At 34.3% G+C, this 22,112-nt stretch overlaps 1 protein-coding gene across 1 annotated transcript; it reads left to right on the forward strand.

Moving 5' to 3' along the window:
* The first annotated feature begins 844 nt into the window (after nucleotides 1-844).
* On the forward strand, nucleotides 845-4,547 carry LOC145014304 (protein DETOXIFICATION 29-like). Its single transcript, XM_078972715.1, has 8 exons — nucleotides 845-1,222; nucleotides 1,372-1,913; nucleotides 2,041-2,127; nucleotides 3,160-3,216; nucleotides 3,329-3,567; nucleotides 3,646-3,764; nucleotides 4,075-4,161; nucleotides 4,304-4,547. Exons 1-8 carry the CDS (start codon nucleotides 932-934, stop codon nucleotides 4,367-4,369), a joined length of 1,488 nt encoding a protein of 495 aa, XP_078828841.1. The 5' UTR covers nucleotides 845-931; the 3' UTR covers nucleotides 4,370-4,547.
* The last annotated feature ends 17,565 nt before the right edge of the window (nucleotides 4,548-22,112 follow it).

Genomic DNA, 22,112 nt, shown 5'->3' on the forward strand with positions numbered 1-22,112 from the left:
GGCATGTATTTCAACACATTTACATGGGAAAATTGATCAAAATCATGAACATAGATGGATAGAGGGAAAAAAAGAATACATCGAATTACAATTACCTAGTGGGTATTCTTGATTTTAAGAAGGAAGGTATGACACGCAAGATGAGGACGTCAAGTTTAACACATGCGATCGTGAAGAAGAGGGCCACAAGAAAATTGATCGTGTTTAGTAAATCGTGGCATGTAAGGGCATCATTATCCATTAAATGTTTTCTTTCAATTTTAGTGATTTAAAATTATTAAAAAGGATTATAAATGAATAAAAACCATTTAAAAAATTAATTTTGGTAAATATGATATTTTAAAATATTAAGAAGGATAAATTTGATATTTAGGTGTTAATTCGGACAAATATGATATTTTAATGTTTAATAAGTGTATATATATGAAATTTTCTTTTTTTTTGTGTAAAGAATGAACTTAAAAAAAAAAAAAAAAAAAAAAAAAAAAAAAAAAAAAAATTTGTGTAAAGAATGAACTTAAAAAAATTAAGTGTTGGACAAAAAGATTTGAAGATATTTTAGAAGTTTTTAGTTTTTAAAAAAGAAAAAAGTTGAATTAATTTTTTTTTCAAAAGGTAATAAAAGCTGGTTTTTATGAGAATTTAATTTTTAGTTTTTATATTTTATAATTCTCAAAAAGCTTATAAGTCACTTTCATATAAGTAAAAACTATAGAGGTTATAGCTACAAATTTTAACATTCTATTGTTAATATGGTATTTAAATTTAGTGGATGTCATCATTGATGGCGGTAGAACAGTTAGTTTGGTGGGACTGTGTGCCTAAAGATTGCCTATAACATGTGGATGTGATCATGTGAATAAACCAGACCCGTAGACAATTTTTGCAAAACCCTTCCTTCCACTCACGCGTTACTGTGTGAGATATTTCGATGGAAAGCAACGCAGAATCCCCACTACTTACCTCTACCACGAAAAACGCTCACTTCGTCGGCGACGTCGAAGATATCCCTCCGATCAACGGAATAAATGATTTCTTTGTCCAATTTGGCGTCGAATCAAAGAAGCTCTGGTACCTTGCCGGTCCGGCAATTTTCACTACTGTCTTTCAGTATTCACTCGGTGCTATTACACAAACGTTCGCCGGTCATGTAGGAACACTCGATCTCGCAGCTGTCTCCGTCGAGAACTCTGTCATTGCCGGTTTCTCTTTCGGAGTCATGGTTAGTATTTTGTCAAATCATTCTGAAATGAAATTAACGATTTGAAATCAAAATTTCCCCCAAGTAATTTGTATGATTTTTCGAAGAGAAATCAACAGAAACTCGATTGATTTTGATGTGTGTATGATGTATGAAATCAACATCAACAGGTTGGAATGGGGAGCGCGTTAGAGACTTTATGTGGGCAAGCATTTGGAGCAGGTCAGGTTGATATGTTAGGAGTATATATGCAGCGATCGTGGGTTATCCTGTTCGTCACTGCCCTCATTTTATTGCCCCTCTACATCTTCGCAACTCCTTTACTCCTGTTGATCGGACAAACCCATGATATATCTCACGCGGCGGGGCAGATGGCCATATGGATGATTCCGCAGCTTTTTGCTTACGCCTTCAACTTTCCGATCGCCAAGTTTCTTCAAGCTCAGAGTAAGATAATGGTGATGGCTTACATATCTGCGGTGGCGCTGGTGATGCATACCATTTTCAGCTGGCTGTTGATGTTGAAGTTGGGATGGGGGTTATGGGGCGGAGCTATTGTGCTCAACCTTTCATGGTGGTTCATGGTGATCGCTCAGATGATTTATATTCTCAGTGGGACTTGTGGTCGAGCATGGTCTGGGTTTAGTTTGGGCGCTTTCAATAATCTGTGGAGTTTCGTTAAGCTTTCCTTAGCATCAGCCATCATGCTTTGGTATGTTAAATTACTTTTTGACCCCTTAAATTTGAAATCAAAACGACGACTTTTTTTAGCAATGTGATTCTATGTTCGCCATTAAGTTATTATTATTATTATTATTATTTTTTAATAATTTGTGCAGCCTAGAAACATGGTATTTTATGGCATTGGTACTTTTTGCTGGATATTTAAAGAATGCAGAAATTGCGGTGGATGCACTCTCAATATGGTTAGTATTATTTTCTTTATGGAAGAATTCTTTTATTGATAATAAGTTTGTATAACTTATTGATAACATAAGTCCTGTTGCATTTATTACGTGTATCTTTATACAATACTTATATTTTAGATACCTAAATATCTAGTTGGATGATATCATGATAGGTATGTAAATGGTTTAATATTTTATATTTTAAAACATTTTGGAAATATATTTAGTTATTTATTTGAGAAACCTTATATTTACATCTGCATGAAAGTTATAACTATATCGTATAGGACTAACTTATAACTAAAAAAACGTTATCTTTATTAATGTAACCTTTATCTATATGCATACGTAAGTCATGTTCAAAAGTTTACTTATGTAATCACTCTAACATGAAAATGTTCTAAACTTTATCTTTATTCATTTATCGTTTCCTGATACACCAAATTTTGTAACGTATTTTCTTTGATAATATTAATTTTAATAATATATGCCTAATATGTCAAAATTGACCAATGTTCTCGTAGGAAAACTTCAAATTGTAATCTCATGTTTATCACTGTATCAATTGATTTGGTAAGTGGTTTATTAGGTAACATGGGGTCCACATATGCTTTTTGAATAAGCACATGTGAACTCATTCTGTCCTCATCAATCAATCAATCAATAAGTTATAAAGTCATAGACTATGTCTATAAAAGCGACACATCAAATATCATGCTCATATTTATTTGGCAGTGGTTCGATGGTATCATTAATTCCTTCCTTTTATGTAGTTACTTTTTCATTTTTGTACTTCCATAATATTCTGTATTCAATTTTTGTGTTATTTAATTGTTCCTTTAAACTTTTAATATAAGTATATTGATTAAAAACGAAATTATCTGTTTATACTTTAGACCTCCCAACTATAGGGTAACTTTTGTAATAGTTTTTCAAGCTGAAATGTAAGGTTTCTCTTAAATTTGCCCAAATATAATATTATAATTTTATATTTTAACTGCTATCACGTGTTTGGCGTATTAAATATTTTCTTTTAAATAACTTTTGCAGCACAAATATTGTTGGGTGGGCAGTTATGATAGCAATCGGATTCAATGCGGCTATCAGGTTAGTTACTTTCTCAAAATAAATATCTTTCGTTAAAAAAAAAAAAAAAAAAAAAAAAAGTTCATTTGATTCCACACAATAAATAAATCCAAAAAATGAAATCTGTTTGCAGTGTAAGAGTGTCAAATGAATTAGGGGCAGCCCACCCAAGAACAGCCAAGTTCTCAGTGGTGGTGGTGATTTTTTTTTCATTTATAATCGGCGTTTTGTTGGCCATAATTCTTGCCATTTTCCGGCATCAATATCCAGCGTTATTTGCTGATAATTTAGAAGTTCAAAGAGCTGTTTACGCTCTTACCCCATTGTTAGGGGCTTGCCTTATCATTAACAATATCCAACCCGCACTTTCTGGTATGTGTTTTTATTTTTCATATTTTATGTAATCTTGCAATTTTATGAGTAGTACTAAAAGTTTCAAAAAATGTATAGGGGTTGCAATTGGGGCAGGATGGCAAGCTGTGATTGCTTACATAAATATCGCATGCTACTATATCTTTGGTGTTCCTTTGGGACTCACTCTAGGATTTGTTGCCAATTGGGGTGTAAAGGTTATATACGCAATTACTACTCCTTGTCTTACTACATCACGCATTATTGATATTGTATTATATTCAATATACAAAATTATTGGGAAAATGGTCTTAAAATTCACCCTCACTTAGACTAATCTATCAAGCCAATCACAAATTAAATCCATACTTTCCAAAAATTTAACCGACACTTTTTATACTCGAAAACAAATAAAGAAAAAGAAAAAAAAAAAAAAAAGAATCAAGTCGTCATCTTTATTTTAGCCAAATCTCAACAAAAACATGGAATTATATGACGTAAATTTGATTTGTATACTAAATCTTGTAGGGTATATGGGTAGGCATGTTGACCGGAACTGTGGTACAGACTTTGATCTTAATTTGGATTTGTTTCCGAACCAACTGGGAAAAAGAGGTATTTTTCTCTATACCCAAACATTTGTTAGAATTTTTTTTGTTTTGTCCTAAAGAAATTTTAATCATCTAATTATTAGTTTTAAAGCACGATCCTTGTTTTAATATTGAGATTTAATGCGAGTTATTGATGTAAATTACAGGCATCCATGGCCGAAAAGAGAATAAAAAACTGGTCAGGTCAAAAAGCGTTGGATGGAGAGCAATAAAATGTACAATGAAGTTTGTTTGATCTAAATTTTGATCCGAATCTCTGTGCAATTGCTCATTTAATTAATATCTCTATCCCATATGATAATTATTTCATGAAAATAGCATATCAAACACAATCATGATATCCATATCTGATGTACAATTGGTGTTTTAATGGTAACTGATTTTTCAGAATGCATTAGGAACCTACTAGGTATATAAGCTAGTGTTTGGTAGACTGGTCAAAATAAAGAAATTTAGATCACAATTTGATAAAAATTTAGTCCCTCTCAAAATGGTGGAACGTGCTGGGACAAAATAGATATACCAAAAATCCCCAAAATGAGATGGAATACCCTCACTGCAAAGTGCAGTAGGATGACATGACAGTGTCCAAAGGGGGGGGGGGGGGGGGGGGGGGAGGAGGTGACCTCCACCGTGCTAGAACCATTCACCACACCATCATGTCCATTTAACGGTCAAAAAATTTAAAATTAATTTCTTTTTTTAACCATCTGATCACTTTATGGGTCTATTTTATTCTTATTATTATTATTTTTTTTTAACTATTTACCATTTTGTAGATACCAATCTTTCTTAAACTTTAATTTCATATCACGTTCTACCATTTCTTTCTCTTTACTCAAACCCAAACGATGAGCCAAATGATGACTTTCAACTGGAAACTCAACCCATGTCACCCCGAAGACATCTTTGAGAACCAACCCCCTTCCGAGGGCAAAGTAAAAGGAAAGGCACCACCCATCGGCATGGACTCTAAGGGAAGAATAGGTGTTGAAAAAAGTACGGGTTGACATATCCAACGATCAGGGGCGGATTTAGGGTGGGTCACCGGTGGTACCGGCAACCCCTAACTTTTCCAGACGCAGTGGAAAAATTTTCGAAATTTTTTAAAAATTTTATTTTTTGTACTATTTTGCAACCCATGACTTTTCCGTGCATCCCCTACTGTGAAATCCTGCGTCCGCCCCTGCCAACGATGTAGAACATGTAAATTCATAATCATCTTACCATTTTTTGTTACGCATTATCGAACAATTTCTCAAAGAAATCGATCGTTGTGACCTAAGCAGTTATCGCGGTCAAAAATATAATAGCGGTCACCGACCGCTATTTGAAATCACGGTTTTCGCGGCGGTATAGCGGTGATATAGCGTTTTTTATATTATTTAGAATTTATATATATTAGAGTATTAATCAGTAAATCATACTTTAAAGTTCAACCTAATACGGTTGATTACTTAATCAGTAAATCATAATTCATATATCAAATTTAGTTAATCATACTTCACATATCATATTAGTTAATCATACTTCACACATTGGTTACCAATGCCCCAGTTAATCATATTTTAACACAATTAACAAGAAAACATATGAAATACTTATTATTTTATCATACTTTAACACAATTATAGTTATTAAATAAAATGATTAAGCAATTTGATAGTTAATCATAATGTAGTACTTCAAGTTTTCAACACCAGTAACAACACAACACATACATGGTTTCAACAGAAGTCATGACAGTCACAAAATTACAATTTTATTTAATGGAATGACACAAAAGTTTTAGTTAGGGGATAAGAAAAAACTATTTTATTCAATGGAATGACACAAAATGTTTTTTTTATGTAAAATAACCCAAAAATGAAATTTATTCAAATAGCGGTTATAGCGCCGCTATAGCGGTGACCATAATTACGGTAAATAGCGGTACGCGGCGCTAATAGCGTCACCGCTATTCTAAACCGCTATTTCGAAATAGCGTTTCCTTACCTCCGCTAACCGCTATAGCGCCGCTATAGCACCGCTATAGCGCTGCTATCGACTACATAGGTTGTCACTACCATACGAAACACCAATTGAACATAAAGTTTCAAAACATGAGCAATAATATTACAAAGATGAATGAGTTGTACAACAACCAAAAAAGTCAAAGGAAAACGAACAAAGTGATGAAGACATTCTCAAGGAGTATGAATTATTTTGTGAGGGGAACAAAGGAAAGTTATTCAAATATAATGATCCTTGGAAACTTTTAGCACTTAGTGGAAAATGAAGAACTATGTAGAAGAGAGAGGCTGAAGTCGTTATAGGAAAAAGAAAAAAAAACATCATTGTGGATATATGTGCAATCCAAGATTATTTCTCCGTAAGAGCTCTTATAGCAAGAGGGAACTCCAACATATATAGTCATTTATAAAACCGTGTCGCATCAATGTTTGATACACTAACACTCCACCTCAGGAGGCTTGATGATGATGGAAATGGATGTGTAAATATATGTGGAGCCCATATTAACTCTCCAAAAGAACCCTTGTAGAGAGAAGTGAGACTCCAATGTTTATAGTCACTTATAAGACCGTATCACACCGATGTGTGATACATTAACACTCCCCTTTAGAGTTGTATATTGTCTCTCCAAAAGCGCTCTTGTAGAGAGAGGAACTCCAACATATATAGTTACTTATAAGACTGTGTCGCACCAATGTAGGATACACTAAAAGTCATCGACTAGTTACATAACTTCCTCTAATGCTCGTGTTAGGTTAGATGCTAGGCAATTATAGTGGTCCGAAATCAATTATCGGTCAACGGCCGATATTTGGGATATAGGTTATCGCGGTGGGATATCGGTATTTTTATATCATGCATAATATATATATATATATATATATATATATATATATATATATATATATATATATATATATATATATATATATATATATATATATATATATATATAAACATAAAACATATATAAAAGTAATATAAAAAATCAAAATTCAAAACTGTCAATTTTTGAAACATAATCTTACATAAGTCATGGTATCTTCCTCCAAATCCACATCAATTAAGGCATACAATTATTTTATCTAGATCATCCACATCAACTCTAATATCATCATCATCATTTAAGAATTATTTACTTAACATATCAACATGATCTAACCTATAGAAACTAACAAGTTAACACTTAAGTATGTAATAATTAACATAACAATAAGATAGGTTAATACTTAAAACATGAGTCTATGACCTAAAACTAACAATTAACTACTTAACATAATAGCAGGTTCAGTTAAGTTAAGTCCATAAGACTTAAGGTCATGACTTAACGCTAAAAAAATCAAGCAAAATTACTTAACTGATATCCCACCTGGAAATATCGGTAAATATCACCGATATTTGCGGTCCGATATTTTGGACCGATATTTGACACCGCTATTTTGAAAAGTACCGATAACCAATATCCCACCTGGAAATCACCGATATCAACTGCTTAGGTTAAACGTAAACGATGATAACTAGCTCGAATTAAAAGAAATTGTTCGCACGATGGGTAAGGACAAAGAGAAAAGGAAAAAGCCCTCTTCAAATCGATCGGGGGATCAGCCAAGTAGAGGACATGTAGAACATGGCAATAGGCTTCGAACAACATAACTTGAAATTCAATAAAAGTTTTACATTTGAAAAAGAAAAAACTTGAAATTCAATGAAAGTTTGACATTTGAAAAAGAAAAATTTGTAAAAAATGTGCGATAAAAAAACAAAAGGCACATAATAGAAAACAACGTCTCAAAGATATAAATTTTTTGATGAAAAGCATATACCAACTTTCGGGAGATAGATTCCAATTGGTTTTAATGTCAAAGGCGAGCATAAAAAAAAACCGGCTAGACTTTTTTCCTATTATGTTTTAATTTTGTTTTAATTTAAAATACGTGTTATGTTTTTATTTCAATTACGTACTTTTTCTATGTAATAAAATTTCATTTTTATTAATTTTATGTTCGTTAACCATTTTTAATAATATATTTTTTTAATTATTGTATTTTTAATTTAACTAAAAAAATTAAAGTGAAACCAGAAATGTGGCAATTTACTTGGTTTTGAAGAGTAATGGAGAGTAAGGAAAATTAAGGTGATATCTAGGTGTCGAACTAAAAGTGAAAGACAAAGGGTGACTACACCCTCAAGCTTTAAGGCGTATTCAGCATGAAGCGTTTGTGATATTCTATTTTTTAATGTTTGATAAAACGTCCCGTTTTGAACAAAATTCTCATTTGACACTACAAACTTCTAGCATTTAGTTTAACTAAAACGTTCCAAAACCAAAAGCTACTTAATTTAACATTTAACTAAATGCTAATGGCTACTCGCTACTCGCTTCCGACTAGTTTTGACGAATACACCCTTGGACTTCATGTTTCCTCACTAAGGGTGTTGAAAGGTTTTGAAAAAAGTCCGATTTAAATAGAAAACTTTGTTTGGCAATACGAGTTTTTATCTTTTAGTTTAAATGAACTGTTCCAAATCTAAAAGCTAGCTATTTCATGTATCATTTAAGAAAAAGATATTGAGCTTTTTAATTAATTTCTTGAATTGTCGTTTTTATTTATTATGCTTCACATTTAGCTTTAAGACTAGTGCTTTTTTTTTTTTTTTTTTTTTTTTTTGTAATTTTATACATTTCAAAAGCTTCTAATTAGTTTTGCTAAACACTCATTTAATAAAAGATTCAGCTTCCAGCTATCAGCTTTATCAAACACGCCCTTACACCTTCAACTTTTCTTCGCAACAAACATCTATCGTCTTCTCCATCATTATAGTTTTAGATGATAGAATGTTCATCTAGAAAATCATCTTTCAAGTGTTTGTTTTGAGACTTTGACATTCTATGATTCATTCTTGCCCCCACACAGTCTCGTAAGGAAATTTCATCGAATGCTTGGTATTCGTGTAACCTACCTGTAATAAACATCTATTAACAACTAAAATGATATGCTATTATACAAAGTGGTCCAAATATACAAGTGTACTAGACATAAAAACAAAAGATGACTATCAGATTTGTCTAACGAAAAGAGAGTTTTGAGGCAAAAAAATGTTATACGATGCTCTATGATATGTCATTTTATTAGTAAAGAGTGTTTTCATAGGACAAACTCATCGAAAGAAGAAACATAATAAGACATTCCTTTACAGGTAAACGAATTTAAATATTCTTCTTTATCCAAAATGATATAAAAAAATAAAGGATTTTTTTTTTTTTGGAAATGGAATAAAGGGTTAATGTTATGTATAAAAATCCTTAAGTTTAAGCATTCAATTTGCAATATACCCAAACATCTTTTTGTTAGTATCTTCCATTAATTTTAAATACTTTCATTTAAATTTTTGACGTAACCATTAAGTTACTGTTGGCATATCATGCCAACTAGACCAGAATAACTGAAGTGACATGGTGACCAAATCACCACATCAGCTGGAATGTGATGGGGGTAGAGACATAAGTTCCTTGATGGGTCCTCGTTACACAAATCAGGGATCAAAATTATTAAGTTGAAAACAAAGCTTACTTGAAAATGTATGTTGGATCAATTTGTAGATGGAAATGGATCACTTTTTTGGAAAATGAAAAGGGAAGAGGATTGGGCCTCGTTAAACTTTCTCTTCAATGATCAACCATCATGCTTTTGGCATGTATGCCAACAGACAGTCCTTTCTGATGTACTATATCCCCACTAAAAAAGTGTTACCACATCTACGACATATTATCCCTACTATATGTTTACCACCACATTACTATCCCTTGGAAATGGTTACTACACATTATTTATCTTTTTTTTATATTAGATTAAATAAAAAACATAATTATTAGACATAAATAAATATTTTACATTACTTAAGAATCCATTAGTTAATATAATATTATATTTTTCATAAATGAAAGCATTTCTAAACTCAAATTTAAATTATAATTTTCTATAACAAGCAATTTAAAATATACACTTTCAAAAATATTTTTTTTTATGTGTATAATTGGTAGGAAACTTTTAAAAGCAAAAAACATAGTAAAAATATATTTTTAAAATTATATTGCTCCTATCCTATGTACCTCATTTCATAACATAGTAAAAAGCAAAAAAATAAATAATAATAATAATAATAATAATAATAATAATAATAATAATAATAATAATAATAATAAAAAGTATGAAACTTAAAATGTTATTTTAATCATAATAGATAAAATTGCAAGGATGGTCCTGTGGTATATTAAAACTAATAAGTTTGGTCCAAAAACTTTGGGCTCGTACGGGTGGTCTAATAGTTTGGTTTTGTTGCAAGTTTGGTTCAATTTGGTTTTAACTTTTTCGTATTGACGAATTTGCCCCATTATTATTTTTATAACATCCATAAAAATATGTAAAATTTAAACTTTTTTTAAAGCATCTCAAAACCAGTGAAACAATGTCATAAAAATATGAGGAGTTGTACGATCACACCTTTGTCTTCTCGCGATCATCTGATGTACCTGAAACAAAACTGAAACTGTAAGCCCAAAATTTAGTGAGTTCCTCCAAAATGCCGATATACAACAAATAGCAAATATACTAATAACAACATGTAATGGGTCCACAACTTTACAGACTAGATTATCCTTGGCCCCACAGTGTGAGTCTGGCTTGCCTTTTGGGCCCACAACTCACATCTGGCTTGCCACTGAGCCCACAGTACGAATCTGATATGCCATGCACGACCCTCAACTTGTATCTGGAATGCTCCTGAGCCCACAGTACGAGTCTGGCATGCCTTGCCCGATCCTCAGCTCGTATCTGGAATGCTCCTGAGTCCTCAGTATGAGTCTGGCATGCCCTGCCCGGCCCTCAACTCATATCTGGAATACTCTAGGGTTTGTTGGCTACCGCACGGAGCATAACAACCTCAACCTATCCTATATAACATGTCGACATATAACATAACTAATGCATATACAGATAATCATATAGTAACACGGATAGTCCTACAGATCTACCAAACTGGCATAGCAACTAGTATGCATAACTAATTCACACTCAACATAACACCAACTACTAGGATATCAGATCCGATGGGCCGGCATTGGTGCCTTCGACCCCTTAGTATAGTGAGGATTACTCACCTCAAAACTGTCGATCTGAAGTGATAAGCTCAAACTCTCGAATCACAGCCACGAACTCCACCACCTATATTTACCATAAAACCATTCCATAAATTTCTAATTTACGAAAATACCCCCATAAGTCAACTAGTCCATCCTCGGTCAAAGTCAAAGTCAACGGTCAAGTTCAACAGTCCATGTTGAACCAACTCGTCAAGTGCAACTCACTGACTCGTCGAGTCCTTCCAGAACTCAAGAAGTCGTGAAAGCTCCCCAGTTGACGCCGAGTTTCCAGACAACTCGCCGAGTCCATGCGTGTTCACTAGTCGAGAAAACCCTAACCGACTCGTCGAGTCGTCTTGCAGACTTGCCGAGTTCATGCAGAACCTTCAACGACTAATCTTCATCGGACTCGTCTAGTTGGCCATGAAACTCGCTGAATCCCTTCAGTCCCTTTTCCATTCAGATGATTATAAGCCACCCCAAAGCTCCATATTGCAGATATAAGCTGATAAGGCATACTTCATATGTAAAGTTGCAAACTTTACATACATGCAAGGTGTTAAGGCCAAAATCAAGCTAAAGAAGAAGTTCTATGTGGGGAAAATGCATTATCTTACTAAAGGCTGAAGCTTTATGATTATAAGGACCAAGATGAGCCTAGATCTGAAGTTGCAACTTTAGATCATGCTCAATACCCGAAATGAGTCACCAATCATGCTAAAATAGCCCTAATCTTAAGCATGAAGAGATCTAGCTAGAAAGGGGCTCATGTTAACGACTTATTACCTTCAAGTGATGCTAAAATGGAGTAGAGTTCAGATCTTCAACTGTTCCTTGCTCCAAGCTTCTTGATCTTCAAGCTCTTTCACAAAGATCCACCTTCCAAGCTTAAAAACACACAATATGGAGTGGAAACACGATTTAGGGTTTCTGAGCTCAAAGTAGGCTGTAAGGGATGCTAATGGAGGCTAATGACTCTTTAAATAGGGTGCAAAACCCCGAACATTAGGGTTTCATCCACCAGCTCCAACTCGTCGAGTTGGTCACTTAAAACATGTGGCCAAATTCGTTCCTATTCGACGAGTCAGTGCATCGAACCCGTCGAGTCGACCTTAAAAAATGGAAATATAATACTGAAAAGTTTATACCTAAGAGTCGGGATATTACAATTTTATTTTCTAATTTTGTTTTATAACAACAATTAAAAAAATATTAAAAAAAAAAAAAAAAAATACCTCTCTTTCTCTCTCTCTCTCTCTCTCTCTCTCTATATATATATATATATATATATATATATATATATATATATATATCCTTCTTATCCTCTCTTTCTCTATTGGAACCGGCAAATGTGACTGTCTTCATCTGCTTCGACCATCTAAATCACCACCATCCACCACTTACTTCTTTAACCACTACCTATAGCTACCATCACCACCTCCCGCCACCACTATAAAAGAATCAGAAATCAGAAATCATTTTGTTTATTGTTTCAAATTTCTGCAAACGAAAAGTTGATTCGATCTATAGCATTCATAACCAAAATTTGATTCAAAAATCAAAAGCACCAATCTACTATGAATGTTCATCAATTTTTAAGTACATAAAACATTCAAAATCAGATGAAGGAACCAGTTATTTTGGGGGTCTCCTTGTTTGGGTAATCTAGTAGCAAAGAAGAGAGATAAATCGAGACCCGCTTATAAATCTATCTTCAAATAAATCAAGACCCACCTGTATACATATTTAGACAATAATTTCATGGCCTCAAATCGATCGGAATGAATTCAGGTAGTGACTTAAGACTATGTAACAAACTAACTAGCATACAGGTGGGAGGAGGTGCTTGGGTTGCAGATTACCAATGACAACAAAACCTTAACTATATATATGACGACGACTTTAATTAATTAGGGTTTCTGTATGTGATGATGACTTTGAGATCATAGGTTGGTGATGGCGGAGACGATGGGGCTACAGACGATAACCCTAGTCGGAGTTGGATCAACAATGATGGTCTCTTCCCTTCCATTCGTTCGTCAATAGATCTAGTGCTAGATTGTCTCCTCTGACGACGGTGCTAGATCGAATCCTCCGACGACATTACTAGATCGTCTCCTCCGACGAAGGAAGCTAGGACATAAAGGTAGAGAGTTTGATGCCTCCAATCTGTGAAAGGGAGGTCTAATGAGAAGGGACGACGCTCCAGATCTTCGAAAACCATGTTTAGGTCTTGTTGCGGGTTTTTCTAAGAAAGAGAGATATGTATTTTATTTTTAATAGTTTTTTAATCATTGTAATAAAACAAAAATGAAAAATAAAATAATAAGGGGCAAAATCATCAATACGAAAAAGTTCAAACCAAATTGGACTAAACTCGCAACAAAACCAAACTATTGGACCACCATTGCAAGCCTAAACTTTTTTTGATCAAACTTGCTAGTTTTGACATACCACACGAACCATTTTTGCAATTTTGTCATCTTAATATATAAATTACAAACTAGAGTAGATATTATGAATTTAAAATGTCACAAATATATAAATTCTCAGGTTGGATTCATGGATAATAAAAGTCAAATGGTCAAAAAAAATGATTTAGCTAATCATATCTCTCGTGAAGCTACCCACTCCATATTACACTTACTAGTTGTGAAACTTATGTATTAAATGAGTTAATTTTTTAAAAAAATAAATATAAATGTCAAAATATTTGAGAACTTTGAATTTATAAGAAAATAAGGAAAATAATGATTTATTATAATGGAAATATTTTTTATCTTTTAAATTTAAATAAATAAATAAATAAAACTAATGAACTTTAGTTTTGGAAAATTTTAAATTAAAATGTAAGTTTATTAGTGTAATTAATATTCATTTATTACAATTATTACATTACAATATTATGTGAAATTTAATAAAAAAAAAAAAAAACTCATAAAATGACATGTGAAAAAAATTAATTCATAATAATCACAAAATAACATTTAGCAAATTGAATGAGAGTGTGACAAGTGACAAAAAAAATTGTAACATCCCGGAATCGCAAGAGTAGAGTTGAAGGGCTAAAAGTGTAAGTTTTAGAGGATGACTCGGCGAGTCCATGGATAGACTCGGCGAGTCAGGTCGCGGTCATGGTTGCGTGTCAAGTGGCCTACTCGGCGAGTAGGTGCTGTATGGAGAAAACCCTAATTTTCGGGGTTGAGCCCTATATAAAGAGCATTATACCCCTCCACAGCCTCCCTTATTCCCCCCCTTGAGTTCCAGAAACCCTAAATTCGTAGAGAGTTCATTGGTGGAGCAAATTAGAGCTTGAAGAGGTGTTGTTTGAAGAGATCTTGAAGGAGAAGTGGCTTGGATCAAAGGGCTTTGCTTGGATTCGAGTTTGGTTGCTATTGAGGCACCTTTTGGAGGTAACACTTTCGTTCTTGGGCTGTATCTTCCTAGTTTCTCATTTTGGGGTTGTGTGCGGTGCTTGGTTGTGTGGTATTTTGATGTTGGAGGATGGATCTGAGGTTGCTACCTCAGATCTGGAGTGGAGAAGACCTTAAGAGCATTAAAGCCCATGTTCTTGTGTTGTTAATGAAGCTACCATGTCCCAAACCTTGGTTTTAAGGTGAATATGGCTTAGATCTCGTTAGATTCACGTAAAGTTTGCCACTTTACGTGATGGATGGATTGTAGGAGGTTGGATCTATGTTTTGGATCAATTGCATGGCCTGAGATGCTTCTGTATGGATTCAGACTAGTGGTACTCGACGAGTCACATGGGTGGACTCGACGAGTTGCTTGAAGATGGCCTGGAACTCGACGAGTTGGAAGAACAACTCGGCGAGTAGGTTGAAGATGGCCTTGGACTCGACGAGCCCATTTGGACTCGGCGAGTCTTGTCGAGGAAGTCCCAATATTTCTGGTTGAGTCGTTGGACTCGACGAGTCTTGGGGTGACTTGGCGAGTTGGGTCGCTGATTGAAGGAAGTTCTGAGCATATGGACTCGGCGAGTCATCGGGTTGACTCGGCAAGTAGGGTCAGTCAAGGGTTGACTTTGACTTGTCCATGGTTGACCAGTTGTCTTCCAGGGGTATTTTGGTAATTAAGGGTATTTATTGAGTTGTATGTTTTGATGTTCAGTGGAGGAGTTCGTGTCAGAGTTCGGAGCAGCGGGATCTTATCCTTTCAGCCGACAGTTTCGAGGTGAGTTATCCTCACTATATCAACAGGGTCTAAGGCACCAAGGCCGGCCCTTTATTGTTTGAGATTCGGTTATGGCTATTATGTTATTGTTTGATGTGTCTGCATCCTGGTAGCTAGGATGGTACATGCTAGGAGGCCTTGCTAAGGTCAGTTTTCCCGATATACAGAGTGATGCTATGCTAGTGACCGGTTAGGTCGGTAACCCGGTTAGGGTAATGATATGCTATGTGATCTGCTTGCTCGGTTTGTTGACTATGATTGTTATATGAATGTATGTTTTGTGCACATGGTTGTTTGGACTAGAGATGGGTTGAGGCGGGTCCTGCTTTGTGCTGTAGGCCAAGATACCCAGGGCGGACCGGTTGTTCCGAAGGCCGAGCACGCGGTCCAGATAGGTTGTAGGCCCCACGAGGGCGGACCAGACGTGCCGAGGCTAGGAGAGTGGACCAGGCCGACTGAAGGCCCGATACGGGCGGACCAGTCACACTATAGACTCAGAGAATGGACCAGGTGGGTTGAAGGCCCGATGCGGGCGGACCAACCCCACTGTAGACTCGAAGGACATGACTAGACCTGGAGGATGGATCCGATGGACTGAAGGCCCGATACGGCGGACCAGTCACACAGCAGACCCGATATGCATGGCTGTTCTATGTTCTGTTATGTTATGTATGTTTTAGACCGGAAGGTCGCAGCCTGGGAGGGCGTATGCGTGGTTGGTATTTTGGGGGTATCTCACTAAGCTTTCGGGCTTACAGTTGTGGTTTAATGTTTTTCAGGTTATTCAGGAGACCGTGGCAAGGCGAAGGCGCGATCGTACCGCTCCTCATGATTTTGTAGCAATGTGATTCTGGGAATACTCTAATAATTTGTATTGAAAACCTTTTTGTAAACATTTTAATGAAAATCGGGTTGTTTTGAAAAATTTAAACTTGGTTGTATTTTTATTGATTATAAATGATTATTGCAATTATTATATTAAAATATTATATAAAATTTAATAAAATGGAAAAACTCATAAATGATATGTGAAAAAAAAAATTAATTCAAAATAACCACAAAATTACATTTAAAAAATTGAATTAAAGTATGACAAGTAGCAAAAAAAATCTTCATTTATTAAATGATTTGTCTCTGTCCTCTTAATCCGTGTTCACTAGTGGATATTTCCGCCACCTCAGCATTTCACACGTGAGAATTATTCCATACCGGAAGGCCTAATGTTGTGTTAATCCACCATTAATTAATTACAAACCTCCCTTTCTAAAGCAAATAAGTACTTAAATGAAAAAAGAATGAAACATGTTTTTTTCTATTATCGTTAACATGTCTTGATGAATTTGAAAATCACGTGTTTTAAATGATTCGTTCAGCTTGGAAATACTGTATATTATGTTATTGATCGTTTTTGTTGCTCAATATCAGAATGTCTATTTTATGTTGCACTTTTCATTTGGTTAATACTATTTGTATATTATTAGTTTTATTTTTTTGAACCTCAACGATACCAAACTATCAAAATACTAGCGAAAACAGAAATAAGTACACGCAAAAAGCAATTAAATAGAACGCTGTAACCAATTTACAACGTCAAAACCAAGCAAACTAATTCGATTGATTTATATATACTGATCCATATAATTAAAAAAAAAAAAAAAAAAAAAAAAAAAAAAGAAGAAGCGTGGCTTGTACTTCATCGTGGAATAAAATACGTACCTAGCACTCGTTTAATAAATCATAGATAATAATAGTAGCATAAATTATAATTAATCACAAAATTATATAAAAATTGAAATCAATATCTATGGTAAATTACTCCCATTTTTATGACACACTCCAAACTTGTGACAACCACAATTATGAAAATAGTAGTGAGGAGATAGTCAATAGTGAATGTAATTCCCTCAGTTGCACGTCAGCTTGAGAGAGAGAGAGAGAGAGAGAGAGAGAGAGAGAGAGATATGACATGGAGATGTCGAGCACGACTCATGCCACACACCAAGGACGGGAACCGTATACACCGTGTCCACCATAACATGTCGAGCCCCATACCATGACCACACCCCATAACCTGAAATACAAGCCCCAACAAGGTTACAACACCACAGAAGTACATTGTGAGATCTAAGCGAACAACTAAATGCCTTCTCAACTTCCAGAGAGCCTAAACGGTGGTTCGAACCACCACACTAAAACATCTAAATGGTGGCTTGTTATGAAAAGTCCTCCTGAGTCCCAACCCAAGGAAATCGTGAATTATAAGACAACACCTTGAGATATATCAAATTTTCATTTGGTGGTAACTAAGTTGATATTATCAACTTAGTTACCACCAAATGAAAATATTTGTCTCTTGTTTTTCTAAATAGTTCTCCCAAAAGCTACGGTCATCTGTTTCATCCACTTCGTTGTATGTGGGAGAACTCAAAGATGACATATGAATACCTAATGGTATTGTTTTTCTATAGTTGGAAGTCTCCAATATACCAACATTCAAATCAATATGTTTAGTTTTTAGCACAAAGATTTGCTCCATAATGAGACTAAAGGATTATGGAATGATTCCATTTTTCATTAATCAAACTTTTTTTTATAGATAGAGTACATACACTAGCAAACTGTGGAAAGTGAATCAATACTAATAAAAACATCATGATAAATACAAGGGAAATATATACATATGTAATATTTCCCTATAGTTTGAGCGGGAGGAGATCGAACACTAAAACTAGTCGTCAGGCTAAAATTAGTCTTAAGACGTTGAAGGGCCTATTGAGGCAGGCCTTCAGTGAAAATGATTGCATATTAATGATCAGTTGCACATGAAGGACTCGTGTTTGTCTTATCTTATAGATGTTGATGTCAAAAGCAGATTTATCATGTTTCTTAGCCAAGTAATTAACTTTCAAGACATTACTCAACCGTTCTGAAAAAGGCCATGCTTGATCACTAGCTTACATATTACGTTACAAAATAAGGGTATTTCGATTGCCTGGTTTTGATGAACATAGAGAATATGAATGTGATGATTCTTGTGTGTATACCAAAATAATAACAAAAACAAGCATATCACCCTTATCTGAAAACTGTTAGAAGAAAGTGTTATAAAACAGTTCTATAACCATCTTCAACTACCATAAAACTGTCACAAATTTGGATTTTCAACTAGGGGCTCTGCCCCCTTAAACCTTGCCAAGGGTTGCCACCCTTTGGACCCTGCTATCAAGGGCGTTTCCCAGACCCCTTGGTTTATGGGATTCACCCTAAATGACATTTTGTTTTGTATCTGAATAAACTCAAACAAGTATGCACTCCACACTTCCCTTGGGATGATGTTAATAATGTGTTCCAATCTTCAAATATCAAGGTTTGCACATTGAATTCAACATCTAATATTACGTTAGATAGGAATTAGGTATCTTAATATGAAAGATTTAAGGTGGACTTTAAACCAATCTGTATAGCTGCCTTATGCACCAGATCTCTATCTAACCTTTTGGTTAAATGATCAACTAAATGTTGGGTTTTTAGCATTCTAACACTCTTAAGGTGTACATGCAATCTTAAATACATTGGATCTATGTTTTCTCTATTATACATGCAAAACTTGAACTTTCCAAGGTATCACCCTAACTAGCATACAAAACATTGATACTTGGGTAATAAAACAAGTTAGAAGACATACTTTTTTTTGTAGTTGTAAGCCTTGGACCTTTAGTATCCCAAGTGTTGCACCTCAAATGGAATCACACAACACCACCAACAATTGCAATAACTTGAGAGAATGATACTTCCACTCACAAATCGGCTATCCCTCTTATCACTATCACTAGTGCCCACTTTTGTGCCAATTTCATGAGCCTTGGGGTTTCTTATATAGTGTGGCAAACTAGGGTTACACGTTGTAACTCATAACTTTCCACATTCCTCATGATCCATGGGTTTTAACCTTCATAGTGTAACGCCCGCAGATCCGGGCTAGTCAATTTAGAGACGATGAGCATCAAAAAATGAGTTTTTGATGGAAGATTATTTAGAAGGATTAATCTAAATCAAGTTTTAGTATATGTTACAAGGGTTCTGTACATATAAAGAACGCCGAGATCCGAATTATAACAAAGAAGTTATGGTCCGTCGAAGTTTTACGGCAAAACCGATACGGCACCGGGAGACGTAAATAGTGAATTTACGGTAGAGGAGTTTTTAGCCTTAGTGATCTAAACAAAATTTGTAGTATACGTTAAACCGAGAACATACAAAAAAAAAAGAACGCTCAAATCTGACTTCGTATAAGGTCTCAAATTCAAAGTACATTCAAAGTACATTCCTTTGAACATCCTTCTTGCATAAAAGTTTCTAACTTTTCCATCTATTCTTCAACTCCTAATATGGAAACATTCTATATATTTCCATACGACAACTCATTATAAATAGAATCTTGTCTATTTATTATAGTGTCAATATGTTCCATCCATTATTATACTTCCAACTTTCCTTAAGCGACCAATCTTTGGCAAGCCTTAGATTGTCCTTAATAGTTGTTTAACAACTTTAGTCATATCCGGTTCTATTCTTTTTTCCCTCTTAATACCCTAGGCATTTGGAAAATTAGAATACGAGAATATTATAGCATATGAAATCGAACCTATACCCGAAGCATATGGGATACGATTTATAACGTCTAACATAAAGACATGATACGTAATCATTCTTTTGCTATAATATTTCTATTAGTCATGTTCTCAAAATTTTGAGTATGAAAAGGGATGTCGTAATCATAATCAAATTTGAGAATGCAATTAACATTTCCATATATAGAATTTCCTTATGTTGAACCATTCCAACATAACATCCATATATATATTTGACTAAATTTGATTAAAATCTCAATCTAAGCTTTTAGAATTGAAATTAAGTATAAATTCATCTCCCTTAATTATAGCAAAACAACATTTCGAATCCACAGCGTTGCGAATTGAAAATTTTGTTTTCTATAATTAACATTGCTAACTTGCAACACTTACCATAATAATTATGTTCCCACTAGCATACAAATTATTATTCGCATAACACTTATGCTCCCAATAGCTTTGACATAAATTCAGAAATCAGCTGGACTTCTAGAAATCAATACTTATTGACTTTCATTACCAAAGTTCAGATTTTTGATACAAGATGCTTCGATAAGACTTTATCTAGGCTTCTCAAAATCGTACACCTTTCCTTATATAGCTGTGTGTCTTAACAGTTTTAGAACTTACAACCATAAGTCTGAAATGTTTAGACCTTTCTCATTTCTCACAATTCAAAATATGAAAAGGGATACCGCAATCATAATCGAATTTGAGAATGCAAATATCACAACTGCTATCTCCTTAAAATCTACTTAGTGAAAGCGTTTCCTCACCATCATTTTCATGAATCAGAGAGAAACCTTATGACACTTAGATTTTATGTTATATGTATTCCTATCCATGTGAATTTGTCATAGCTATAATCACAAGACAAGGTTAGTGACAAAACCAAACTCATATGGACTAAACTTTTTCAATCTTAACTTTTTGCCACGTGGCAGCACAAGGGCCTACCATTGCTTCCAAGCAGTTATGAAAACAATTGAGAACTTATAGAACTCACATGCATAGTCAACTTTAACTGGAATGGGCACAAAAATGTCAACACGATAGGTCACAAACCTCAAGTCGTGTGCTAGTGTTCAACAATAGATTTATTCTTGATTAGTTCTTGAAACTTGTCAAGATATTTAAGACTCCCACTGACCTCTTGACATATATGATTCACTTTGTCAAGGAACATTACTTGGCAAACCAATATTCAAGAGTTAGTGCGGATTTTAATCAAGACAAACACTTCACATAATTGGCCTTTATTGGTCTTTGTTTTATCCAAAACATTACAACTCACCAATTTCAAATGTACAAGTGTAGAAAACTTTTACTCTACATTTGATAAGTGTTTTAAACCTTTCTTAAGATCATGTCACTCAAGGTTACAATCTTGGAGTGTGACTCTAAGACTTGTTTTGGGAACGAAGTATGACTCATCTTCTTGATTTAAACTATTTCAACAATTCATGATTCCTCTTCTTAGCCATGCAAATGCACTAAAATGTCTTTAAAGGATCAATTGTGATATGGTTCTTCCATAAACATTAAGATGGTCATAAAACACGATACTAAAGTATTCTCCCATTTTTTCAGATTGGAGAAACTTTTATCTTTCTGCCTAATTTGATTCTTCTCATTCGTTCAAACATACATTGCACCTTTTCCAATGTTTCAGAATTATACTTAAACTTGTAAGCATAACCATGTTAACTAAACTTTAGTAAATATTGACGAATAGTCTTATCGATCTTTGTGGTGGATTTTGACCAGTGCACACCCAGTGTACCCGATCCCCTAGTCCTTCACTTGACTCACATATACATGTGAATAAGGAATTAATCTTAATTTACCAAAGATGAAAATTTTCATTCATCATACAATACAACTTGCATGATTCCAAGTTTCTGTCCAATTGAAACTTGGGTGATAAGAATCTTAATGGGTTTTATACAAATAGTCATATGTGTGCATGCAACCCTA

Source organism: Lactuca saligna, chromosome 1, assembly GCF_052625555.1.
Source record: "Lactuca saligna cultivar CGN05327 chromosome 1, ASM5262555v1, whole genome shotgun sequence".
In the NCBI taxonomy this organism is placed as follows: Eukaryota; Viridiplantae; Streptophyta; class Magnoliopsida; order Asterales; family Asteraceae; genus Lactuca; species Lactuca saligna.

Coding starts and splice junctions, on each gene's coding strand:
- LOC145014304 (XM_078972715.1), top strand. CDS start 932: ATGGAAAGCAACGCAGAATCCCCACTACTTACCTCTACCACGAAAAAC. Junction 1,914..2,040: donor GCATCAGCCATCATGCTTTG/GTATGTTAAATT, acceptor TAATTTGTGCAG/CCTAGAAACATGGTATTTTA. Junction 3,568..3,645: donor TATCCAACCCGCACTTTCTG/GTATGTGTTTTT, acceptor AAAAATGTATAG/GGGTTGCAATTGGGGCAGGA.